The 27,585-nt window shown below is 44.8% G+C and overlaps 1 protein-coding gene across 2 annotated transcripts; it reads right to left on the reverse strand.

Annotated features, from left to right (window-relative positions):
* On the reverse strand, positions 1-27,478 carry ptpn21 (protein tyrosine phosphatase non-receptor type 21). 2 transcript variants are annotated; one of them, XM_072457325.1, is made up of 20 exons: positions 27,187-27,478; positions 25,050-25,329; positions 23,987-24,156; positions 23,127-23,224; positions 22,400-22,467; positions 21,490-21,560; positions 21,326-21,413; positions 21,161-21,249; positions 19,956-20,043; positions 19,249-19,328; positions 18,661-18,756; positions 17,551-17,611; positions 17,417-17,483; positions 14,468-15,687; positions 13,383-13,508; positions 6,902-7,120; positions 4,063-4,191; positions 3,446-3,680; positions 686-846; positions 1-258 (listed from the first exon to the last, which is right to left on the reverse strand). In XM_072457325.1, the coding sequence occupies exons 2-20, from the start codon at positions 25,227-25,229 to the stop codon at positions 130-132; spliced, it is 3,375 nt and encodes a 1,124-aa protein (XP_072313426.1). In that variant the 5' UTR covers positions 25,230-25,329; positions 27,187-27,478; the 3' UTR covers positions 1-129. The 2 variants fall into 2 exon arrangements, with proteins under 2 accessions (XP_072313426.1, XP_072313427.1); XM_072457326.1 differs by lacking the exon at positions 18,661-18,756 and having other exon boundaries at positions 4-258; positions 27,187-27,475.
* Between the last annotated feature and the right edge of the window lie 107 nt (positions 27,479-27,585).

Genomic DNA, 27,585 nt, shown 5'->3' on the forward strand with positions numbered 1-27,585 from the left:
CACACACACACACACACACACACACACACACACACACACACACACACACACACACACACACACACACACACACACACACACACGATCTGTGTGTGTGTACGCGCACACACACACAGATCTCCATGTCTCTCAGATGAGGCGGGCGTTCCTCAGGTGCTGGATGAGAACCTTGTACACAAAGTGGTACTGAGACACAGTCTGCACCATGAGCATCCTCTGCTTCCTCAGCTCCTTCAGCACCATGTGCACCTGCACAGCCTGCGCACACACACAGTACAGTTATAGTCAAATACATTGTCACATTAGAAGATAAGGAGGCTCTAACCTCAAAATGAGACCACTGAGTGCGTTCTGCAATGAGTTCAACTATATTCAATTTCAATTACATTTATTTTTAATTACAACAGCAGTTGCCTCGAAGGGCGATAGTGAAAAGAGTTGAGTTATAGAGAAAAACTTTGGACCGCTGCTAATTGTTTACTATGAAAAACGTTGATTTTTCATATTTTTTAGACAAATGTACAAATCAGGTACAGCACCTTTTACAACAAAACAAAAAGACAAGTTAATATGTTGAGTGAAAGAGGGAACAGTCAATTGTCATGACAAAAGTAGAAGTGGTACAAGCTCAATGCAGTGGGACATTGGTGAGAGTAGACATGAGTGCACATGTTTGGGTGAGTACCTGGTTGTGCTCCAGACAGGCAATCATGACCTCAGACAGGATGAGCACCCCGGTGCGGCCCACACCGGCGCTGCAGTGCACCAGCACAGGGCTGCTGCAGCTCTTGGGGTCAGTGATGCTGTTGGTGTGCCTCCTCACAGACTGGATCTCCTCCAGGTACGCTGCGAACACAGCAGCAGATACTCAATGTCAGGGCACAGCTCAGAGCGGTGAAGTGGGTGTGATGGGCCACAATATTCTGCTTTCAAAACATAGAGATTAAAATAGATGAGTTTTGTGTTTTGTGTGCAAATTATCCCTAAGAGTATCATCACTATTATTTGACTGCATCTAGAAGTAGATACAATTATTTCATGCACATTTCTGTCCTCCTTTGGGTTAGTCCTTGTTCATAAATGTATTATATATAACAATGGTTTAGTTCAGGGGGTCCATAAAGGCAAAAATCATGGGGGGGACGCGAACCCCTCCTCTGACATAGACAGAACGTCTAACAGAGCAGACCCACCAAAGCTGGAAACTGAACAGTACTGGAAAGGCCTATGGGAGAGAGAAGCATCCCACAACCCGAGATGCACAGTGGTCAGGCTTTTAGATAGGGGGCCGTCTTCCCGTATTTTGGGCGGGGTATTTTAAAATGTGGACGGGCATTTTCGAGTGCAGGGACCATTTTATTAATAAATCTTAGAAAAAACGGGAATATTACAGTGTTTTCGCTGAGGGACTGAGGGCCCCGTCATGCTGAAAAGATACTGCCAGTTATATAGACCTGCTGTTGACCTGCCCTAGACCTGCCCTAGACCTGCCCTAGACCTGCCCTAGACCTGCCCTAGACCTGCCTTGGACCTGCCTTGGACCTGCCTTGGACCTGCCTTGGACCTGCCTTGGACCTGCCTTGGACCTGCCTTGGACCTGCCTTGGACCTGCAGTAGACCTGCAGTAGACCTGCAGTAGACCTGCAGTAGACCTGCCCTAGACCTGCCCTAGACCTGCCCTAGACCTGCCCTAGACCTGCAGTAGACCTGCCCTAGACCTGCCCTAGACCTGCCCTAGACCTGCAGTAGACCTGCCCTAGACCTGCAGTAGACCTGCCCTAGACCTGCTCTAGACCTGCAGTAGACCTGCAGTAGACCTGCCCTAGACCTGCAGTAGACCTGCCCTAGACCTGCCCTAGACCTGCCTTAGACCTGCAGTAGACCTGCAGTAGACCTGCCCTAGACCTGCTCTAGACCTGCAGTAGACCTGCCCTAGACCTGCAGTAGACCTGCAGTAGACCTGCCCTAGACCTGCAGTAGACCTGCCCTAGACCTGCAGTAGACCTGCCCTAGACCTGCCCTAGACCTGCTCTAGACCTGCAGTAGACCTGCAGTAGACCTGCCCTAGACCTGCAGTAGACCTGTCCTAGACCTGCCCTAGACCTGCTCTAGACCTGCAGTAGACCTGCCCTAGACCTGCTCTAGACCTGCAGTAGACCTGCAGTAGACCTGCAGTAGACCTGCCCTAGACCTGCCCTAGACCTGCCCTAGACCTGCCCTAGACCTGCCCTAGACCTGCCCTAGACCTGCAGTAGACCTGCCCTAGACCTGCAGTAGACCTGCAGTAGACCTGCCCTAGACCTGCAGTAGACCTGCCCTAGACCTGCAGTAGACCTGCAGTAGACCTGCCCTAGACCTGCAGTAGACCTGCCCTAGACCTGCCCTAGACCTGCAGTAGACCTGCCCTAGACCTGCAGTAGACCTGCCCTAGACCTGCTCTAGACCTGCAGTAGACCTGCCCTAGACCTGCAGTAGACCTGCAGTAGACCTGCCCTAGACCTGCCCTAGACCTGCCCTAGACCTGCCCTAGACCTGCCCTAGACCTGCAGTAGACCTGCAGTAGACCTGCCCTAGACCTGCCCTAGACCTGCCCTAGACCTGCCCTAGACCTGCCCTAGACCTGCCCTAGACCTGCCCTAGACCTGCCTTAGACCTGCCTTGGACCTGCCTTGGACCTGCCTTGGACCTGCCTTGGACCTGCCTTGGACCTGCAGTAGACCTGCCTTAGACCTGCCTTGGACCTGCCTTGGACCTGCCTTGGACCTGCTCTAGACCTGCCCTAGACCTGCCCTAGACCTGCAGTAGACCTGCCCTAGACCTGCAGTAGACCTGCCCTAGACCTGCTCTAGACCTGCAGTAGACCTGCCCTAGACCTGCTCTAGACCTGCAGTAGACCTGCAGTAGACCTGCCCTAGACCTGCTCTAGACCTGCAGTAGACCTGCCCTAGACCTGCAGTAGACCTGCAGTAGACCTGCCCTAGACCTGCAGTAGACCTGCAGTAGACCTGCCCTAGACCTGCTCTAGACCTGCAGTAGACCTGCCCTAGACCTGCCCTAGACCTGCAGTAGACCTGCAGTAGACCTGCCCTAGACCTGCTCTAGACCTGCAGTAGACCTGCCCTAGACCTGCCCTAGACCTGCTCTAGACCTGCAGTAGACCTGCCCTAGACCTGCTCTAGACCTGCAGTAGACCTGCCCTAGACCTGCAGTAGACCTGCAGTAGACCTGCTCTAGACCTGCTCTAGACCTGCAGTAGACCTGCCCTAGACCTGCAGTAGACCTGCCCTAGACCTGCAGTAGACCTGCAGTAGACCTGCAGTAGACCTGCTCTAGACCCGCTGTAGACCCGCTGTAGACCCGCTTTAGACAAGGCTACATATTGTTTCTGGTCTAGCCTGATGCCTCTGGATGTGAGTGAATGCGACAGAATGGAGTTCAGACTTACTGAGGAAGCCCTTGAAGTCGTCGGGACAGCCGTGGTCGGGCCAGTCCGTGTACTGCAGGTGCCACACGGTGCGCTCCTGCCCCGTCAGCAGGTGTTTGATCTTGAGTCCAGTGGTGGCGTAGCAGCCAGACTCGGTCCTGAAGCGGGTGGTGATCTTAAAGCGGCCGTAGGTCACGTGTGGGTGCCGCGTGCCCAGTTTGGGCCAGTAACGGAAGCTCTTCTCTCTGCCGCTCTCCTGAGAGCAGAACAGGGCATAATGTCTGAATATGACTCTTTAGAAGTCCCCGTAGGTTCACGATGACGGTTTTCAATGACTAACTTACATCAGATTTAAATGCTTATGATTTAAATTCTTTAAAACAAAAAATAAGCAACACACACACACACACACACACACACACACACACACACACAATCACACACACCTTAGGTTGGCCACAATAAAAAAAACACATGTTTGGGATGCTCTGGGTCGGCTTATACAAGATTTTTATGCATTTTTTTCCTGTTGTGTGAAGCACTTTGAATTGCCTTGTGTATGAAATGTGCTCTACAAATAAACTTGCCTTGCCTAGCCTATAGAGTACACACAGCAGAGGCTGAATGAGTGCACCTACCTCCTCGGCGGTCACCATGGCGATGATGGACACACTTTGCTCCCACACCATCTGCCAGAAGTCTGGGCATGTGTGCTGCAGAGGGCCCTGAGAGGCGATGTAGCTCCACTCCTGCCCGCTCACCGTCATCTGACACAAACACACGTGCAGCGTCTTCATCAGGCTGTGTGCGCCTATTGTCTGGTCCTATAGTGTCCATCCTCTTCCAGTGTTCTCGCTGAGGGGTTTTAGCACCAAAAGATACCGCCAGGTATTAAGATAACCGAGCTAAAAGCACCATGGCGCTCACACAGGGATCTTATAGTACTAGGATGGTAGGGTAGTACTCTTTGTTCGCGCCTTCTATGACACTCGACCGTACGCTGTAGTACTTAAAAAAAAAAAAAAAATTAAGTACTTTTCGCGAACGCCCGCAGTTTGTCCCACCGCCAATCCTTCAACCAAAGCCCAGCGAGAACACTGCTCTTCCTCATAATACTTCCTGTTCCTGTGTAGAGCTGTGCACATTTCCCTTCTCTCATCCACTAAATGTCCCTCATGTGACCCCACATGATCAAAAAGCAGCTTTCAATCAGAAAGCAGATGTACAGGTACCGTATATTGTTGTTTATGTGGTAATATTAGTCAAATGAGAAATGAGCGTATTATCCTATTGCAGATTAGTAAAACATTTCTCCTTACCGTTTTTCTGTATTTTTATTTGTCTGCAAACTAAAGACATAATTTCCATCCATCCATTTATTCCGCTTTATCCGGGGCCCGGTTCGCGGGAGCAGCAGTCTAAGCAGGGACTCCCAGACTTCCTTTTCCCCAGACACTTCCTCCAACTCCTCCGGGGGGATCCCGAGGCGTTCCCAGGCCAGCCGAGAGACATAGTCCCTCCAGCGTGTCCTGGGTCTTCCCCGGGGCCTCTTCCCCGGGGCCTCTTCCCAGTGGGACATGCTCGGAACACCTCCTCAGGGAGGCGCCCAGGAGGCATCCGGAACAGATGCCCGAGCCACCTCAGCTGGCTCCTCTCGACGTGGAGGAGCAGCGGCTCTACTCCAAGCTCCCCCTGTGTGGCCGAGCTCCTCACCTTATCTCTAAGGGAGCGCCCAGCTTACGCACTGAATGACAGAATTTCACTTTGAAAAATGTCCCTCAACATGGCAGAACTATGAGCAGCATCACTGATAACATGTGTTTCTTGCTTAAATTAACTTTATAAAGTAAAATGTAAACTGGAAGTACCGTATTTACCGGACTATACGTCGCACCTTTTTTCATAGTTTTGGCTGGGACTTATACTCCAGAGCAACATATGTGATATTATTTGTTATTTTCACATTGGCAACTACATTTCACATGTTGATTATTTTCACACTTGCAAACATAAGAGGGCGCTCTAGGCTCTAAGCGATGAAGAAGAATCTGCACTTCCTCTACCTCCGGAGTTTGCAGAGTTGTTTAGAAGTGACACAGAGGAAGAAGAATTCAATGGATTTAGTGATTTGGGGTAAAACTGATGCTTTGGTAAACATGTTAGCATGTTCTTTATGCTATAGTTATCTGAATAACTGTTAATATGTTACGTTAACATACCAGACACTTACGAAAGTTTGTTGTCTGTGCGTCACGTAGCTGAAGGTGTTACGTTAGCATACGTACACCTATTCATCATGTTCTTTAATCTGTTATTATTTTAAATTGCATTTCAAGATTAAATGTCTGTTCTTGGTCTTGGATTTTAACAAATACATTTCCCCCAAAAATGTGACTTATATATGTTTTTCTTCTCAATAATGCGTTTTTTGGCTAGTGCGACTTATAGTCCAGTGCGACTTATAGTCCAGAAATACGGTAGTTTTGTAGCACACTGTGCAGCGCTTAGCTAGCTTGATGCAAACAGCAGGGGGAGAGAAAGGACACTTCAACTCACCCCAATATAATTCTCAGAAACATCTTATTTAAAAGGTGGTATGGACGATTTTTTTCAGCAATTTTTTTTATCATATTTCCTCGTGGCGTGGATAAATCATTTGTCCTGCCACGTATCAATCATAAAACGCACCTATTACTCACGTTGCAGCCGCGTCAGGCTCGTCCCCACGTTTCCGCGTGCCTAAGCGCATGGATCTATCATAATATAGTTCCCTCAGTGTACGGGGCAAAATGAAGATGGAGAAAGACAGTTCGAGCTGACGCAGAAGTGGACAGAAATCTACGGGAGACGAGCGATGCGATGCGCTCCGTTGCGCTATTAAACAAACGCACGTGTGTTGTATCAGTCCACACGGGGGAGTGCGCATGCGCACTTCAGCCTGCGTTCTCAAATCGCCGAAAAATCGTCCATACTGCCTTTAAGAAGCGAAAGGTCATGAGTTCGACTGTGTGTGATCGCAAAGTCTGTATCAGAGATAAATGTGAGCGTAGCTGCAGTGTGAGGTCGTTTATCTGCTTTTCTACTCTTTATTCGAGTTTCTTGTTTTAAATGTCAGGTACACACAAACTAAATATTTTGCAGACTTGATTTGTAGGCTTTTATATTTGTTGTCAGGTTTAAGCAGCACTTTCACATTTTGATAGTGTTTTGAGTTCTTAAAAAGGAGAGAAAGTCATTATTCACTCAACTACTTAACCTCTATTGTGTTAAGTACCGGTAGATCTGTTTTAGCCCTCGTTTACAATACAGTTGCTAGGTAACAGATGTGGAATTACCTGTACCAATGTCACATCTGCTACCCATGTCCAACCAGGAAGTATCATTATAAACTTTCAGGAAACTGTTTAAGTGAAATGAGCAGTGTAACCGGTCCCACACGGCACCGTGGCTCCGACGAGCAGGTGTGGTGCGGCTCACCCTTATGTGTGAGGCGTTGATGTAGCCCGTGTTGTTCTCTTTGGTGGGGACGAGCTCCACGCGATTGAGGTCGTAGGGCAGGACGTCCTGGAAGCGGTTCCTTTCTTCGTTCTCGGGCTGCCGGGCGATAGAGCTCTCAGTGGAGGGCCAGCGCTTTGGGATGTCCTCGTACTCTGCGGTCACCAGACCCTGCTCCACCCGTTGCTCCAGCTCCCGTGACTGATCAACACATGGAGCAAGTTAAGACAGTACATGTGGAGATAAAGTAGATCGATCATATCAGTGTGTTACAGAGGGAGTTGCTCCCCTTTGAACATTCTGAACAATTACAAGTTATTTCGCTTTATTTACAGTCTCAAATATTTGACCCCCTCTAGTTTTACTATAAATCATTCCAGTTTGACAATATAAACTGAAATTAGAATGTGTAGAATATTATGTTCATAAAAAGAAAATTGTTAAAAAGGTATGGTTGTCAAAATCAGATACGAATCAATACTAAAACTAGTACTGAAAATAAATCTGAGTAGTTTGCTTTCTGGTTTTTCTGTTTGTATTCCAAATCTTAGATTCTTCCATCCATCCATCCATCTTCTGCCGCTTTATCCGGGGCCGGGTCGCGGGGGCAGCAGTCTGAGCAGGGACTCCCAGACTTCCTTCTCCCCAGACACTTCCTCTAACTCCTCCGGGGGGATCCCGAGGCGTTCCCAGGCCAGCCGAGAGACATAGTCTCTCCAGCGTGTCCTGGGTCTTCCCCGGGGCCTCTTCCCGGTGGGACATGCCTGAAACACCTCCCGAGGGAGGCGCCCAGGAGGCATCCGGAACAGATGCCCGAGCCACCTCAGCTGGCTCCTCTCGACGTGGAGGAGCAGCGGCTCTACTCCGAGCTCCCCCCGTGTGGCCGAGCTCCTCACCTTATCTCTAAGGGAGCGCCCAGCCACCCGGCGGAGGAAACTCATTTCGACCGCTTGTATCCGCGATCTTGTTCTTTCGGTCACTACCCAAAGCTCATGACCATAGGTGAGGGTAGGAACGTAGACCGACCGGTAAATAGAGAGCTTTGCCTTTCGGCTCAGCTCCCTCTTTACCACAACGGTCCGATGCAGCGACTGCATCACTGCAGCCGCTGCACCGATCCGTCTGTCGATCTCACGCTCCATCCTTCCCTCACTCGTGAACAAGACCCCGAGATACTTGAACTCCTCCACTTGGGGCAAGGACACCCCACCCACCTGGAGAGGGCAAGCCACCTTTTTCCGGTCGAGAACCATGGCCTCGGATTTGGAGGTGCTGATTCTCATCCCAGCCGCTTCACACTCGGCTGCAAACCGTCCCAGTGCATGTTGCAGGTCCGGGTTTGATGGAGCCATCAGGACAACATCGTCTGCAAACAGCAGAGATGAGATCCTGTGGTCCCCAAACCGGACCCCCTCCGACCCCTGACTGCGCCTAGAAATTCTGTCCATAAAAATTATGAACAGAACCGGTGACACAGGACAGCCCTGGCGGAGTCCAACATGCACTGGGAACAGGTCTGACTTACTGCCGGCAATGCGAACACAGCTCCTGCTCCGGTCATACAGGGACCGGACAGCCCTGAGCAAAGGGCCCCGGACCCCGTACTCCCGGAGCACCCCCCAAAGGACACCCCGAGGGACACGGTCAAAAGCCTTCTCCAGATCCACAAAGCACATGTGGACTGGTTGGGCAAACTCCCATGAACCCTCGAGCACCCGATGGAGGGTATAGAGCTGGTCCAGTGTTCCACGACCGGGACGAAAACCACTCTGCTCCTCCTGAATCCGAGGTTCGACTATCGGTCGGATTCTCCTCTCCAGTACCTTGGAATAGACCTTACCCGGGAGGCTGAGGAGTGTGATCCCTCTGTAGTTGGAACACACCCTCCGGTCCCCCTTCTTGAACAGAGGGACCACCACCCCGGTCTGCCAGTCCAGAGGCACGGTCCCCGAACGCCACGCGATGTTGCAGAGACGTGTCAACCAAGACAGTCCTACAACATCCAGATACTTTAGGTACTCAGGGCGGATCTCATCCACCCCCGGAGCCCTGCCACCGAGGAGTTTGCGAACAACCTCAGTGACTTCAGCTTGGGTGATGGATGAGCCAGCCTCCGAGTCCCCGGTCTCTACTTCCTCTTCAGAAGACGTGACTGAGGGATTAAGGAGATCCTCAAAGTATTCCTTCCACCGTCCGACGACATCCCCAGTCGAGGTCAGCAGGCCTCCACCCGCACCGTAAACGGTGTTTGTGAGACACTGCTTCCCCTTCCTGAGGCGCCGGACGGTTTGCCAGAATTTCTTTGGTGCCGACCGATAGTCCTCCTCCATGGCCTCCCCGAACTCCTCCCAGGCCCGGGTTTTTGCCTCTGCGACAGCACGAGCCGCGGCTCGCTTGGCCTGCCGATACCCGTCGATGACCTCCGGAGACCTACAAGCCAGAGTGGCCTGATAGGCCTCCTTCTTTAGTCTGACGGCATCCCTTACTTCCGGTGTCCACCACCGGGTTCGGGGGTTGCCGCCACGACAGGCACCGGAGACCTTGCGACCACAACTCCGAGCAGCCGCATCAACAATGGAGGCGGAGAACATGGTCCACTCGGACTCAATGTCCCCAGCCTCCCCCGGGACATGGGAGAAGCTCTCCCGGAGGTGCGAGTTGAATACCCTACTGACAGAGGGCTCCACTAGACGTTCCCAACAGACCCTCACAATGCGCTTGGGTCTGCCAAGTCTGTCCGGCTTCCTCCTCCGCCAGCGGATCCAACTCACCACCAGGTGGTGATCGGTTGACAACTCTGCCCCTCTCTTCACCCGAGTGTCCAAGACACGCGGCCGGAGGTCTGATGACACGACAACTAAGTCGATCATTGACCTCCGGCCTAGGGTGTCCTGGTGCCATCTTAGATTCTTATTGACACAAAAAAAAAAACATCCAAAGAAACAAAATCACGGCTCATTCAAGTCAAAGTATGAATCCCACCTTGTCTAAAGTCTGTCAAATTGGTCCATTTTCAAATGAAGTCCAAAAGAAATTTTAAAGTGAGTAATAATTACAGTCCAGTCCTTGATCGTTGGTTCAGTTTGTGTCGGCTGATTGAGGTTTCTGAGGTCTGGTCGGGTCTGATGCACTCTTCCCACTAGGAGCGCCCACTACGAGGGCCCCAGTCGGTCACAATAACTTAAAGGTTGAATGGATGATTTTTTTGGCATAAATCTGAGTCTTATTTCCTCGTGGCGTGGACTGCTGATTAGTCCTGCCACGTATCAATCATAAAACGCACCTACCGCGTGCGGATAGTCCCACATTTCCGCGTGTCTAAGCGCATTGATCTATCATAATATAGTTCCCTCAGTGTACGGGGCAAAATGAAGACGGCGAAAGACAGTTCGAGCTGTCCAAGCAATGAGACTACACATCTGTGGGTTAATAAATGGTGAGTGAATCATTTTATTACAATAAAAGGGGTTAAGTTCAGTTCTTCGTGTGGCTGAATAACACAAATGGCCTCTTCACTCTTTACGCGAGAGGCCTACAGTCTGGGCATTGTCTCATATGTTGTGCTCGTAAACAGGGAACAGGGAAGTGTTAAAGGAGACATACATTTACAAGTATCTACATGTACCAATCAGAGTCTTCAGGATGTACAGGATGTGGGCGGGTATAGGGGGTAGGTGAAAAAAAGGAATGTTCTGCGCCATTGTACCTCAGTTGCAGGACAATAGGACAGGATTACTTTAACATCCAGAAATCACTAAAAATACAACTCTGAGTAAACTAATGAGGAGGAATCACTGTTGTGACAAGGATAAAAACGCAGTAAAGGTGATTTGTCCCCTTTAAACTGCGGCTATACAGGGCATCAGACCTCAGACACGTTTACACCTACTATCAGGTGACAAGGCTATGCAAATATCTAAATGTTAGATTAATAAAATAGAATTTTCAATGTTTTCAATTTTGTTTTTGTGTAATTATGTCTAAATGGAAACTCAGAATTTTTCTCTTGATTGGATTTGGATTATTAAAAAAGGGAAAAAGGAGACGGAAGGAAGTCTGGGAGTCCCTGCTCAGACTGCTGCTCCCGCGACCCGGCCCCGGATAAAGCGGCAGAAAATGGATGGATGGATGGAAAAAGGGAAAAACCCAAAGAGCAGATCCCAGAAAATGTGGCCTTTCCTGAAAGATTCTAGAATGATCTTGAGCTTTATCAGAACTACTATAAGACCACATGGTAACAAAGAAAGTAGTTCACTATAAATAAATAAAGATGTATTAACAATACAAATTAATTTTCTTCCATCCCCATGTTCCCCATAAACTATTCCCACTGAATGCTAATCTACATATTGTACTACTATTTAACTCATTATTCGTTTTACACATTTGTAGTTTGCCCTTTCTTCTGGCCAATTAGAATTGATTCATTCTTTGAATAAAATATGGGCTTGTTTAAAAAACTAAGCCCATTCATAATCATCTTTAGGCCAAGAAGAAAAAATTCTGTGTTTCCGGTAACCCGACCGACCTGGATTTCAAAATAAAGAAAACCCGACCTTAAACATTTTATCGCATATTTACTGGCCGTATGTTTCGAGAATGTCAAATTGTGAGAGCCAATGCAAAAGCTGTGGGAAAAATCATCTGTGTGGATCGTAAGAGATGAAAATCGCCACACTTTTGATAGGTTTCGTTTTACCCACGGGCGCATCCATGTTTGCGCTAGAAATCTGATCCTCTATTTGGTCAGCGTGCAGACTGGCTGCCATGGCGGGGGCAATATTCACGACCAGTGTTTCAGTGGCGAAGATATTTGGCGTGACTGTCGAAAAGTGCTCACATCATCCAGTGACAATAAGAAAAATAATGAACGTAGAAGTCTGTAAGACATTTTTCAACGTTTTCAACGAACATCATGGTGAGGTATCAGAGGATTTCATTGTCACTGCACAGTGCGCCCCGAACTACAACAACAACGCTCACGCTGTCACTATGGGTGGGGCTATGCAGAACCTCAGAATGAGGAAACTGAATTTGACAGACAAATTAATTTGGGTACTAAGAAGCTGTTTTTTTAACCCACAATGGCCGAAGGAGGAAAACGATGTGGTCGAGGATATAATTATAACGCCTTTCTCAAGATGAACTTTTCAAGAAAAGTTAGACATTGTAAGGAGAGGTTGTCTGACGCCGACGCTGCAAAGCCAGAGCAAGCAATCCATTTGGTCAACGAGACTCCAAAGTACGACTGGGCACTTACAAGCAATGTTGCTTTGCAAAACTTTTGGGTAGGAGTAGATCTACAGCTCAAGAATACGCGGCGCGGGGGCGCAACAGAACGGTAATTACTGTTACGTTGCAAACAACAACGTCTACCTTGGTCCCCACCCAGACATGTTACACATGTAAAGAACAGTATTGCCCTCTAGCTGTCAGGCATGAGAAGTGAAACTAACGATTACTAAAAAGTTGTCTGCTAATGGCTCTTTTCCTGTGGTTGGACAAGTATAGATGTAGAGAACTATTTTTTATTAAATATCTGCATACCAATAAGGCCACTTCAATGTGAAATGCAATGTCTGCAAAACCGATGCAAGGTATTTTAAAATATGTTTTTTTTAAAAAAAAGAAAAAAAAAGGACAAATCCAACCTTTTTTTTTTCAACGTTACCGGAAACACACAATTTTTTTTTGAGCCTTATTATCATGAGAAATAGTCAATAGAAAATAAAGCTCTTCATTGATGCCACTAAGTAGCAGGGATTCTGTTATATTCCTATTTTGTGAATTGTTACCAAAGTGAGAAGGTAAACAAACGGTGCGTGTCCATGTCATGAACATTCTGACTTGTTTGTTTAAGGAAATTAACCAGGTTCCAGTGTTTAACAAGAAATGAAACAAATTATGTGTTTCATGTGTTCATTCAGAACCTGCTCAAAGAAAAAGTAAAACTTAAAAAAATACACAAGTGTTATGATGACTAAACAATTTCAAATTGCCACAATAAGAAACTACAAATGTTAGCCCTTTTTCCTTTAAAATAAGATTTCAATTTTTTACATTCAGCTGTAAAAGCATTTTTTACATTCAGCTGTATGACTCACCTGTCATTGTCTGTGCAGGGTTAATGTAAACTAATTTGAATAATATTCATAAATATCTGTGCCGGTTTTACTGTTACCATAATATAATATTATAATCCATAATTGTATCATGCCCTCCTAAGAAAAAAAAATGAATTCAATAGAAATGCCCTTCCTTTGGGCTTTTAGAACTGCTGTAACAATGTAAGTAAGATTCACTTAGTCTGTATCTGCCAAAGTCAACAATAATACAAAAAACTGAGCTGTAATTGTATGAAACCGCTCTGTGCTGACTATTGTAGCAACATAAATCAGAGAGCGTCTGTAAAAATCTGTTCCAAACATGAGACTTCCCAGTGCGAGTGCTGCGAGTGGCCTACCCTCTGGTCGTTGGAGGCCCGCTCCAGCTCGTCCTTGGTCTCCTGGTGCTGGGGTGGATGGGGGAGTCCGTTGTGGAGAGAGGGCCTGTGTGAGGGTTCCCATCTCTGGTTTGGCCTGCCTCCCCTCTTCATGCCCCGTGAGGAGAGCCCGCGCGCACACACACACACACGCAGACAGAACAAGGAGTGAGTGCAGTGAAGGACACCGGAGAATGTGGACACACCTGTTTATTCAGTCTGCAGCAATGTGTCACCTGTCAGCCCCGCCTCACCCTTTTCACCTCTCAGCCCCGCCTCACTCGCTTCACCCCATCAGCCCCGCTTCACCCTCTTCACCTCTCAGCCCCGCCTCACTCGCTTCACCCCATCAGCCCCGCCTCACCCTCTTCACCTCTCAGCCACGCCTCACTCGCTTTCACCCCGCTTCACCCCGTCAGCCCCGCTTCAGAGAGTAAAGAACTATCAGAATAGACATGACCCAGACTGTGTATTACATTTATATGTCTATTATTATCATTGTTACAATCTAACGAAAAAATAAAATAAAACATTAACATTTCTTCCTCCTTTCTATCCATGGGTTTCAGAGATAATATTGATATTGTAAACAACAAACACGGTTAAAGGTCAGATACTACTCTTGATTTTCCTGAAGTTATTCAGATTACAGCGCTTTTCCCCCAGACAGAAGGTCTACAACAAAACTGCAGTAAGAATGAGAATTTCTGCTGAGCAGAGTCATACAGCATCATAAATTGAGCAACAATAATGATGAAATAAAAATAAACTAAGAATTTCCATCATACTTTTTGAGAAAATAAAGAGTTTGGGGTATGAAAACTTAAAACCATAACATTTTCTCTTGAAAATTAATAATAATGTCATGTGTGTTATATTAGCACCTGATAAAAATAGATTGGAATGGTAATTTGGCAATATTGTACATGAGTTAATGTAGTAGAGAAATAAACCTATAAAAATGCCCAAACACTCTAGTGTTTGGGCAAGTGGATGATGAAATGTTTTCCTCTACACAAGTGGGTGTGATGTCTTTGTGCAGCCCCTGGGCCCATGTGAGAACTCACCACTGGGGGCAGACCCTCCACAGGTTTCTTCACTGGGGGCACCTTCTTCAGTTTGGGCTGAGGCACGCTGGGCTCTGGCTCTGAGGGCATGGGCCAGGCACCCCCCGGCTTACCCGGAGGGGGCTGTAGTGCACTGGTGTCCCGAGACAGAGGAGTGTGACGTCCGCTCTCCTCCTCCTCTTCCTCCTCCCCGCTGCTGTGGACCAGCATGGTGGCATCAGAGGGAGACTTCTTGTGTCCAAACTGGCTCTCCTCACTCCTTTCTTCAGTGTGCGAGTGTTCCAGGAGCACGTTGAGCTGAGAGCCCTGTGAGAGCGCCTCATGGACACACTCCACAGTCCTCTCTTTGACCTTCATGGCCTCCAGACTATGAGCCAGGCCTGCGATCTCAATTGAGTTCCTCTTGTAGATGTGATAGGGCGCACTGTGGGCAGAGCCACAGTACAGAGGCTCGGACACTTCCTGTAAGGAGTGGGCCACAGGCAGACTGTCCTCCTGAAAGGTTTGCACTGAGTGATGCACCCTACGGGTGATTAGGTCAGGGTTACTGCTGCTGACGTACAGGTGTCGGGACAGGTCAGGGGTGCTGTTAGCAGGCCGCGGGTGGGCATATGGATAGGGCGGAGGGGGACGGTACACCTGAGTCCTCATGATGTTTGGTGGAGGGTACTCCTGGGCGTTTGTGAGCTCGGGCACACTTACCGCCCCCACCACTGGGCGGCGCTCTGTGAGGTGAGGGTAGGGCGACGGGCCGTGGAAGCTTGCGCCCAGGTGAAAGGGGTAGTGGTGGATCTCGGGCTGGCTGTAAACTAGCGGGTCCGGCCGGCTATAGGCGTACGAGTTTCCAATGTTAAGGTTTCTCATGGAGTGGCTCTGGCGATGCTCCTGGGACAGCATCATGCCCCCCAGCACCGCCTGGCTCTTCTGGCGCATGACGCTCTCGTAGTCAGGTGTAGCGCGGTAAGAGGGTGGGATGAGCGCGCTGTGGCGGTGGTTGGGAAGGTAGTCGGGCCGGGTGATGTCACTTCCTGTGATGGAGGGGTTTGAGGACATGGGAGAGGGCTGGATGTAGTGCTGGGGGTTAGTGAGGGAGCTGGTGCTTCGGGTGCTGTACACACTACCGTTCCGCAGTCGCCCTCCGCTGTAGTCTACAGGGGGGCAGTCCAGGCTCGTCTGAGAATGGTAGTAGTAGCCGTTCTGACTGTTCAGGTACAGGTTATCTGAGAGCAAATATGGAGATCATTTACACCCATGTAAGGCAAAAGCTGCTGTTTTTTATCATCAGAATATTATTCACCAAAGCTATTTTAAAGAAATTGGCTTTTCATAAGTCATCTCTTTTACAACTACACTGTACTGCACATAACACGAAACCAGAGCACTTCATAATAGAGGATACACATATTAATAGTGACTTGGGGAAGAATGCTTTTAACTAATGGGCCATACGGATGGAACAAAGTGTAACCTTTACTGAAGCTTACTCAGTTTCCACCTTTAGAATATAACATTTATTTATGTTTCAATATATAAGTTTCAATTTATATGGAGCAAGATTTTTTATTTTTTTTTTATTTAAAAAGCTTATTTTTTAATATCTCATTTATATAGACAGTATCTAAACTGTGTCATTGTATTTGTTTTATTTGCATAAAAAAAGGAAATTGTATTAAAGGTAGTATGACAGCTTGAACTATAAAGGACAAAAGTTACGTAATATTTATATTGTTATTGGCTTTTAAACATGCCCTCGAGTACCTTTACTTTGGCATCTCATGTTTTAGAAACAAAAAAAGGAATTGACTTTTGGCTCCATCAACTGGCTGCAGAGGGAATTAAATAGAAGAGATAAACAAATGCTAGCTTTTCTCTGACATGTTAATGCAGAAACACAGTTGTAATGATCATGATTTGAAGCAGAAATGCTTCAAAGTCTTGCATGTATTTATGGACGTAAAAACAGCACCTAAGACCTCTGAGCCATGTCATAGGTTGAATGTGACATCACATCGGGGAGGCTTAGAGGACTTTCTAAACTTGATTCCTCAAACAAGCGTGAATTAATGATAAATACAACTCCAGGTATGTTTTTGATTAGGGAACAATAGTATGTTAAAATCTCAAAGTAGTAAATTTTGTGTCCTTTAACTATTCTCCCATAGTTGAATAGTTGCAATGGTAAGGAACGACCTAAACCACAACTTTGTTTTTGAACTGACAACGACAAATATTGTGACAAATTCATTATTGTGAAATTGATGATTGTGACTAAATTAATGAAAATTACACTATTTTTAATAGGATTAGACGAAAATATAAAATGGTTCCGTCATCATTGTCATATAAGGATTTTAAGAGAAATAGTCACATTATATGACTCCTTGTTGCTACCAAGAATATAAAAGGAGTTTAGTGTGAAAGACACATTTCTATTTACTCTAATCTCTTTATAAAACTCTTTACGGTTATGTTGATTGTCCTGGACCTGTATGTTAGTCTGTATATTGTTTAGTTGTTCTGCAAAAGCAATAACAATTGGTAACAAAAAATAAATATAAGGAAAATAGGTCAAATTGAAATGTAAGTCACAAGTATGATGAGCTTGTACCCGATATATAAGTAGTTGAGCACCATTTGTTTTACTCCAGTACAGATTTGTTATAAAGGCAGCAATTTGTGTCAAAATTAGATCACAGTGTGTATTCTCTGAAAACCAGGAAGTGTGCAAAACTTGCGTGGCCTCTGAAAGTTGTGAAAAGCACTTATTAGGATGCTCGTAAAGGGTGAGAAAGAATTAACTGTAGATTGCTGCAAACTGTGTAAAATTAGTTCCGTTTATGGTTTTAAGACAGGCCAATTTGTTCTGCTCGAGAAGAAAATTATTTGTGTTTGAAAGAATTGCCATCTTATTTTGCTGTAAAGTGAATAGTTGAAGTGACAGCGTGTTACCTTGGGAGGATGTGTAGGGCTCTGTGAAGTGCATCTGAGGTGGCATCATGTAGGCCTGGGGCTTTGGCTGTTTACAAAAACATGAAAGATCAGATGCCCCTGCTCCAGCACACACAATGAGAGTTTGATATTACCAGTGAAAGTCTGGTGGAAGACCTTCTTCTCACAGGGTTCACAACAGTGGGTTGTGACTGGCTGCAAAAAACAGTTTAAACAATTTTAACATTGAAAATTAATGTAATAAGAAGATGAAGCTTAGCTAGGCACAAAAAATTGCTTTAGCTAAAAACGTTAGTGCCAAATATTTTGACCTACACATTGTAATTTTTCTCTTGTCTCTATGAAAAGGTATTGCTTTGACTTGGGTAATAAATAGTAAGAATATATTTTCAACAATAAAACACCAGTAATCAAGATGGATTAGTTTAATGCCAAACTGTAGAACATTCCAGGCAAAGGGAGGTGGCTCTCCTAACAGAGAGGTTACAAGTGCAAGAAAGAGTAGCAACATTTTACCTTTACATATTGCAGTATAATGCAGTTTATAGTTCAAATCCAAAAGCAGGGCGGAAACATGCCATGCATTATGTTTAAAATTGATACATTTAGATTGCTGATGAGGTGCTCCCTCTGGTGGTGATAGGTTTTTGGTGTTTGTGTGTTTTGCATCTGTTTTTGAAATGTTATGGACCATTTTCTGCATGACCTGCACACTGTGAACCTGTAGTCACTTCGCCTCTGCTCAGGGACGACGGAAGAAAGTTAGCCTGTAGCTAGCTCTGGGCTGTGCAATATATTTATTGTGCAATGTCCCTGCCAACAAAATAAAATTAAAATAAAAGGTGATTTACAGTAAATGGAAACAAATGTATAGAAACAAATAATTGAATAATATACTAGAAAGCAAGGTTGTGAAGAAAAATACAATCTCATCTGTTGCATATTTAGAATCACAAATTATTTATTCCATTCATTATTTGTGCCAAGTGCCATAGACCATCGCCAGAAAACAACTGATAATTTCAAAAAAGGTATGGATATGTGACTTTTTGTACCAATTATTTTTCTCTTGATGAAAAACATTTGTGCGCAGTCTGCATGGTGTAATCTCAACTTGGTGTGGTCTTGAACTCTTTCTTCATAAAGCCAAATGATGTGCATCTAGTCTGTTCCTAAATTATATTTCTGTAGCGTGTGGGGGCAGAAGCATAGCAGACAAACAGCAGAAACCATCAGCGGCTCACCCCTTATCAGCCGGCAGAAAAGGCCGAGAGAGCATGGGGAAACGAGGGAGTGAGAGGGTGAGGAGCGACTTCTGAGGCCGAGGGTCACACTCCACTCTGAAGAAAAACACCAAACACACTGGACACTGAGCCACCAAACACACTGGACACTGAGCCACAACACACACACGCACGCTCCACGCACCACACACACACGCACGCTCCACGCACCACACACGCACGCTCCACGCACCGCAGGCGCACGCTCCACGCACCGCACGCTCCACGCACCGCACGCGCTCCACGCACGCACCACATGCACGCACCACGCACGCTCCACACACACACGCACCACATGCACGCTCCACACACACACGCACCACACATGCACACTCCACACACACACGCTCCCCACACGCGCCCCATACGAAACCCACACGCGCCCCACACACGCCCCACCCTACGCACGCCCCACCTACGCACGCCCCACCCACCTACGCACGCCCCACCCTCCTACGCACGCCCCACCCTCCTACGCACGCCCCACCCTACACACACACACACACACGCACACCCTACACAAACCAAAAGGAGACACACAACACTTACAGCGTGCTCTTGTTTATTTTATAGAACTTGAGCCGGGCCAGGCACATCCGACACACGTATTTGGATGTTTCCATGTCTTCCTGCACACATAAGAATAAAGACAAAGTCTTGAAGATTCAGGGAGTCAGGTTGGTGAGATCCAGAGGCATTCAAATGATGCTTGAGTTAAAGGTTTTCCAAGATAATTCAATAGAAGCTCCACCAGAGGCCTGTACTACAACTCTGGCTTATCCCAGAGAAGTGCTGCGACCCCCCTCTCTATGTCCGTCTCTGTCGCACACCAGTCACTTGTTTTTCCTTACAACAGCTGAATTCTCCTCTTTGACTGGTCAAGAGTTGTTTTATTCTCTTATTGGGGATTTTCACCTGTCTGAGTTCAGAATGATCTTGATTATCATTATTTGCTTGTATATACTGGGGCCTGTATCGCTAGACTCAACAGATAAGCTTCTTTGAGTATTATTGTGTTATGCATTATAATACAATGGTCAGATGCTGACTGCGAGCACACGCACAGGTGGTTCCAACAACTATCAAGGTATTTTCTGTTGAGGTTTACTTTGCAACTGTAGTCAGTCTAATTCCAATGAGTGTTCTTGAATACTTGGGCGGACCAAATAAGCGAAGCAGGTCCCCATAGATTGATAAATACCTGGCCAAACACACAAGCATTGTGAGAACAGGCTGTGTCAGGAGGAGCAACTTACGGTTTGGAACTGAATACACTCCTCTCTGTTGGAAAGCTCCAGCGCAAAGAGGGACCTGTTGTGACTCATGTTGTTAATGTCGCTCCACCTACACGCACAATTAAAAAGCCACAGACAGATGGGGAGGGACAAGGGAAAAACAGGTGATGTAATAGTGGTACACACAGACCTGGCATTCAATATTCAAGAAACAAAATATTCCAACAATGCCTAATGCAGACAATAGGCCACATCAGCAGGTTTCTTGCAAATGCATTGGAATGTAGATAACCTGCAGTTCAACCTCAGGCAGGAATGTCCACACAATAGAACATTTAGGATAATACTGCCACATAAACCTGGTAAATTGAACAAGGAATTGTATACATTTAAAAAGGGGATATATATAGTTTTCACGCTAATTACTTCTACCCGTCTTATCATTATCTTCCCTTCTCCCACACTTTTATTGACATTATTATTAAGTTTATGTGAGTGATCAAGTCGAATTTTCCATGGACTCTGCAGCTTCTATGACATAAAGTGCGTCCATGTTTTCTCCATGGTTACAAGGTACAACTGTGGCCTCTGTAGCAAGCAAGAGGATTCTCTTTGGTGGGAAATTCTGGAGCTGATCTGTTGTGTGTTTATCATGTAAACGTGAAATTGCAGACCTGTTGATACATTGCAGAGGTTTTTTCTCAAGACAGGACTTTTAGCACTACACAACACAACAAAACAAAACAAAGCCGAAAGATGGGACTGGTATGAGGACAGACCGCTCCAGCATCATTTAGTGTGCTCCCTTTCTCCCATGTCGCTCGCACACTGACAAGCTCAAAGACATCCTGAGTGTTAGGGTGGGACAGGAACAGACTGCACTGAATTACAGCGAATGTAATGTTTTAACAAGAAACTCAATGTTGTTGAAAGACATGCAGCAGAACAGCCTGAAAAAGCAGGACACTGGGTCATTACAGTGATGGAATTCCTGCAGTCAAACTACATATAGCCCTTTCAGATTCAATGAACATGAAAATAAAAGTTGAATTACAATTCCCTTTTGACATCACTAAAGCTTATTGATTGAAACTATGCAACAGCAAATGTGAGCTGTAATCAAAGCTAAAAAATATGGTAACTTTTTTTTGGGACAGGCAGTTTAGATTTAAAGGCTGTGGAAAGGTTTACTTTTTTGTCCTCTGCATTACTTATTTAGTACAAACCTGAAAAGAAGAAGAGGCCTTCCATTTTTGTGCTTGACAAAGATGCCATCGAGACAGGATCCCAGGGTCACGTCTGCACCGGTGCTGTCCTGTTTGGGGTTCAACGCAGTCTTAATACGGTCTTTACATTCATATTCAACAGCTCAGGTTAGACTGTGATCATACTTTAGCTTGAAAGCCTTCTTGTCCGTAGCCTTCCGTCTTTTCCACTTCCTGCATGTACAACATCTCTGCTTCCGGGGCGGACAGTCCTCTAAAACAGTCAAAGTGAGTCAGTGAGCCAAAGGAATCAAGAGGATCTCCTATTGAGTGGCCTGGGTTTGTATTACCGTAATCTCTGATAAAGCAGTGCCACTTTTTGTGTGGCCTCCTCCAGCACACGCTCATCCTGAATCCAGTCCTAAATCACAAACAGATATTTGACTCACTAGTTGCCCTTGGATTTTCTTGCATGTGAATAATTTGGTGTAATCCATCATTCGTCCAGGAATATGCTATTTTAGAAAAAGATTCAGTTGTAGCGTGTTTTAAAAAAAAAAAAAAAACAGTCTCTTATTCTACCATGTGAATAATAATATTGAATCTGTATTTTCTTCAGACCAGTGGGGTTAAGTAACTTTGAGAGCAGATATCTGCACTTTCTAATAGTAATACTGCCTTCACTTGTAATGCTCTTTACAGGCTTGTCAATCCCTCAGTGGTGGTGAGCTTCTGCAGTCAATTGTCAATTGTCTTGCCTAAGGACACAACAACTGTTTCATTGTTTGATTCTCTAACTTACAGTAGGTTAAATCAACTGAATTGAATGACCCTGCAATGAGCTGGCCCTGTGCAGGGTGCACCCTGCCTAAGGCACAAAGTCACTGGGATTGGCTCTAGTGACCCATGAATGAATGAATTTGGCAGATACTGCCGCCCCATTAACTATTTGAACAAAATTGAAAAGTAAAAAGTACTTTTCAAATGATTTGAGGAGGTGTTTTTAGCACATTCATGGTGACATTCTGACATTCAAAAGCCCAGCTTTGAGCAAACAAAGATATACATCAAATTCACTAGAAAAATTAGGACATTGATTTTAGCACAATTCTGTATCACTACATTTAACACTTTAACAGCTCTCAAAATATATGTTTTAGCCAGTATTTCTAAATGTTTAGAAAGAGTGTGAAAGTTTGAAATGCAGTGTTCGGTATAAATCAATAAATCATTAGATCCAAATGTAATGTTGAGGCTTACTTCTGGGAACAGGTCAAACTTCTGAAGGAACTCCTGTGAATCGTATCGATTGAAGTCTCCCAGAGCAGCTGTGAGGACAGAAGAACATCATAAAGTACCTGGGAGTAAACGCGCTCCAGATGGTGTGAAGAATGTTGGATATGCAACATTACTTTGGCTAAGTTTAGAGGAGCAGAGCGAGGCCTGCTTGTAATAGAGAGCAGTCTTCTGGCAGCAGCTATTCCAGGCATTGGCAGTGCTTAAAAGCTACAACTGCCCCTCGCTCAATGCTTTCTACCCGGGAAGGCCCAGACCAAGTTACACAGCTTTATTTTGAGCAAAGCCTAAACAGTGGGAAAACTTAACAAATGCTACGTCACTAAAGCGGCTTTGCCTCTGCTGTCTCTATTATTTGGACATTGCAGTGAGTGATCCAGCAGCTCAACAAAGCTAACGCCCCAGGCACAAGAGAGCAGCTCTTGATTTTAACACTGTTTTCACACTGGACACAAGTTGGAGAGAAATCGAATGTTAAATGTCTAAATGGGATTAAGAGTTAAGTGCTTTTGATAAGCAAAGTTTGTGTTCTCCTCCCATTCCCCTGGACCTGGGTTTGTCGTGAATGCGCTGGATTTTCAGCTGACCACAAAGCACTGCGCATCGGCATTCACTTCCAAAACAAGAAGGTAACAGAGAAACTACTTATCTTAATGTGAGTCACATCACAAAAGAACAGAACAAACCTTACCCTGCACTGCTAAACTTGCTAAACGGACGGCCTGTTCCAAAGAGCACGAGATCTTGCCATCCAGAACATCCTTCTTCAGCTGCAGGTAATACTGATATCTGTGGGAAGATTAATTAAAGATTGTAGGCCTGTATTGAACTACTACATAAGTAGATCCGTTTTTATTAAGTGGTACATCCCTAGTTAAAGGCTCATTACATTTGCATATTTCCCTGTTAATAAAAGTCACGGTGTCCATTGACATTTTGTTTGTTTGTTTGTATTTCTCTGTAGCAATAGGCAGGTCTTAATTTAAAGGAATAGAAGATTTTTCGCCGATTTGAGAACTCAACCAACTGTTAGTCCCTTTTTTAAAAATGCGCATGCGCGCGCACACTCACCCCCCCACCCTCCTGTTGTTTCCAAGAGGCCGCCTACCATAAATCTGAAGCACGCAACAGCACCGCTGCCACACGTGTGTTTTTGCATCGCATCCCTTGTCTCAGCAGATTTCAGTCTCTTCTGAGCTCGAACACAGTCTTTCTCTGCCGTCATTTTGTAATGTACATTGAAGGAACTCACTAAACACACACCGGCATATCAACCACGCATGCACAGCCAGGGAAACGTGCAGCTATCCTGGGAACGAGCCAGAAAGAGGCTGCAGGTGTACAGTAGCACGCAAGGAATGATTGACATGTGGGAGAACTACTCAGTTAGTAAGTAAAGTACATAGAAAGAACAATTGAACAGGGATATGGGGTGAAAACTGATTTTCTGAGAACTCAAGCCTCGAAAGCAGGACAATATAAGATTACTCAGTGAATGTGTGATTCAACCCACCCTGAGTAAGATTATGATAAGATGAATGTGTGTTGTACCTAGTGATCTCCTGCTGCAGCTGGGACACACTGGGCACGTAGAAGACCACTCCAAAATAGACTGTGGGCTCCAGGCCATACTTGTCCAGCTGCTTCTTCAGAGGCTTCTCCAGGTCCATCCATCTCTGCTGGTTCTGCTTGTTGTAGTACCACAGACTGAAGTATGTTATCTGACAACAAAAGCATATTTTATAATCATTATTATCATAATGACATTAGAATAATCTTGCACACTTCAGTGGGAGATGTTTTAAGGAACTAGGGCTGCACAATATATCGCAATATTGGCAGGGGCAATAATCGATATTGCAGCAAACCAAACATATATCGCAATAACACCAAGCAGACCTTGGTGTTTTGAGAACTGAACATTCTCTCCAAAGAATTTGTTAAATGTCACATGATAAAAGTATATAGTATTTCAATGGCATTTTTATTCAGACTTTGCTAAATTTGAAGTATGTTTTACGCATGTTTCACGCTTGCTTGATGAATCTCTGGGTATTTCAAATCATGTTCATGTGGATTTACATTTGTTTATCGTGCCCCAAGTAATTTCCTCTAATGCGAGTTGATTTAAATCAATTCCTGACGTGGAAAAAGCCTGACTGATATAAATGTGTGTGCTTTCTACACTTGAAGAGATGCCAAAGCAAATAACAAATATTATGCATTATTTGTATTGTTATTGGCCTTTAAATATGCTCTTGGGTAGCTTTACTTTGGCACTTTGTTTTATATATTTTTTTTTTTTTAAATGTACTGTTTCAGGAGCCGCCAGAGTAACTGAGCATTGGTTAAATCGACTGGCTGCAGAGGGAATGACATAAGTTTAAAATAAACTCCAAACTAGCCTGCCGACGTCTTGATGTAGCTATGCAGTTCTAATGATCGTGATATGACTGTAGAAATGCCCAGAACGAGTCTGGCGATTATTTCTGGACATAAAAACAGCGCAGAAGAGGTGTCCTTTAAAGGCCGAGAAATATACACAAGCATATTCATCGTTTACATTGATGATACAGTAGGAAAAGTCTGTATCTGATCTAAAAGCCTTCCATACCTCTCTAAGCTCCAGCCTCTGCGCCACAGCCTCCAGACACTCCTGCCCCGTGCTCTCCACAGACAGAGTGAACTCCACAAAGTCTCCATTCAGCAGCTGGATGCGAGTCACCAGACAGCTCTTGCTTGAAACTGTGTACCTCCGAGTCCTTTTGAGTTTCAGACCAAACGGCAGGGGCATGTTTGGACTTCTTTAAACGGGACACATCGGTTTAGGAGATTTTAGAGCCGTCTCCCTCCAAAACCAAAACATGACGCTCTTTAAAGGTTCATCTTGAGACCTGAAACGGACATAGATGACAGATGATTCAGTTACTTATCACATCAGCATTTACACACAGCACAGGCAACTCCCAACATTCAGGCCACTATCTAAACACAACCAGTTGTTCTTTTTTCAGATTTTATACATAAAGATCATCTGAATATCTACACTAAGACTGAGCAATTTTGGAGGAGGAAATTAAGTTAGTTAAATAATTGCAGTCTTTGTGATTTGCTAATTGTGATTGTTCAAACAGCAATTGTTTGAACAGATTTGATTGTGAAACTTTGCATCCCTAATTCAACTCCAAAAAATGTAGTCCGGTATAAGTTCGATTTGGTCCCAAGTCTTTCAATATTCTCCCATTATCCAAATAAATATCTGAAGTTAATGTGTTCCAATCCTTGATTCAATTTGTGTCTATTGCTTTGTTATGGCCTGCTTTCTTCTCCAGAGGTATCAATTTATTGTGTCCATGGCCAGAGATTTAAGGCCCAGATACATAGTTTGTTTACAACTGTTTACTTTGGACTTTGAAAAATCGATCAGCACTTTATATTTTAACTTAAATAAGATGGCCAAATTACTACATGCTGGCCTGGTAGACTTATATATTTTGACAAGTTTTATTTAAGGTTACACTATGTATTTTGTTTTGACAGGGCATACCAACTAATAATCCCCAGAGAGATGTTATTGATTTGCTTTTGCTCAGAAATGTCCTCTATGCAGAGAACCACTAAGCCAAATTACATATCAGATCTGTGGAGTGGCGACCCCGCTTACACCAAGAATACATATTTTTCAATGTTGTCATTCCTCTCAACAACTCTATCAAAGGAAAATTGATTGAGAGTGGCCATAACGGTGCTTGTATATTTTAATGTGCTTATTTCAAACTTAAATATTCATTAAATCATTTTCAGCACCATTTTTTTTCGTTAGGGGTCAAATATAAATAGAAAAATCTAATTTCATGAACTTTTTTTCTTATTATTTAAAGTTAAAAAGGCACACATTTTGAGGGTTAAAAACATGCATAACTAAATACAGGCAGTAAATGTCTTCATTGGGGCAGACAGTGTTCTCTCCACCAGAGAAATTATACAAAAATGACAAAAAATATTGTTAATAGCCTCTTAAACCTGTGTTTTTCTAAATATTTGAATGAACTCGCAAAATAAATGAAATGAAGGTAGAAGAGGTAGAAAACGTATAAAATCACATTTTTGTTTTGGACTAATACAAAGTTAAAATAATCGAGTGCATAGTCTATACATAAAACTATTTAAAATAACCTCAAAGAGACGTCAAGTTTAATCCCAAAACATTGTGTGGTTTATTGTATGGTCCTTTCACGTTTTGTCCGATACTTGAACCTCAGCCAAGACAAACTATTTACAGGCACATTTCAGCACATTCCTAATGCGTAATGCAAATATCACCTGAATATAGTTATGGACATAAAATTATCGTTACAAGCAAACTCTGAAAAAGACTACTTTCCACAATTTCCACAGATGAGCCAAAGAAATAAAGCAGATACGTTTACAAATCAATGCAGAAGTACATAAATAAGGAGCAAACAAAAAGTTATTATACTTTGTGATAGAAGCGGCACATAGTTTTGTTCATCTACAACTATAACTTTTACACTTTTCCATTCATTTAACAAACTTTACCATGCAAGAGTAAACAATCCAAACGGCAGTCTATAAAACTTAACATTAGCCTACTGACCTAAAACTCCACTATAGCATTCAACTTTTCACAACAAGCAACAGATGGAAGCTAATTTATGCCCCAGCAAATACACGGCGCCCCTGGGCCATCACAGGTTACACACTAATTTCACAGTATTACAATATATTACCTGAAGATTCATACTGCTTGACACAAGTCCATTCTTTATCACTGACTCGTTTTTAGGCTCCATATGACCGGTTTCAGAGCGAAGTTTGGGGGTAGAAAACGCTGTTAAATGTCGCTACTTTGGTTCCCAACTCATGTAGTAGACGGCTCCATGTTAGCTTCCGAAAGTTCCAGCGTGACTCACGCGAGCTTCCTTACTGGGAGCGCAACAAGTGTTTTCCATCTACATCCGCGACCCAAAACTAAAACCAATACAGCACCATTAACACTTTAACTTTTACGTTGCATTGTTACGTCTGCTAATTATGTTTGTGGAATATTTATGTTTCGTCTTGAGGGTTACACGAGCCTCTGGAATGTGAAGTAGTGCGTCGGCGGCGGAAGAGTACATTCTCGGGTC

This window comes from Eucyclogobius newberryi, unplaced genomic scaffold (genome assembly GCF_026437365.1).
Source record: "Eucyclogobius newberryi isolate DKJ021-1_F unplaced genomic scaffold, fEucNew1.0.hap1 SCAF_21, whole genome shotgun sequence".
NCBI classification, from domain to species: Eukaryota; Metazoa; Chordata; class Actinopteri; order Gobiiformes; family Gobiidae; genus Eucyclogobius; species Eucyclogobius newberryi.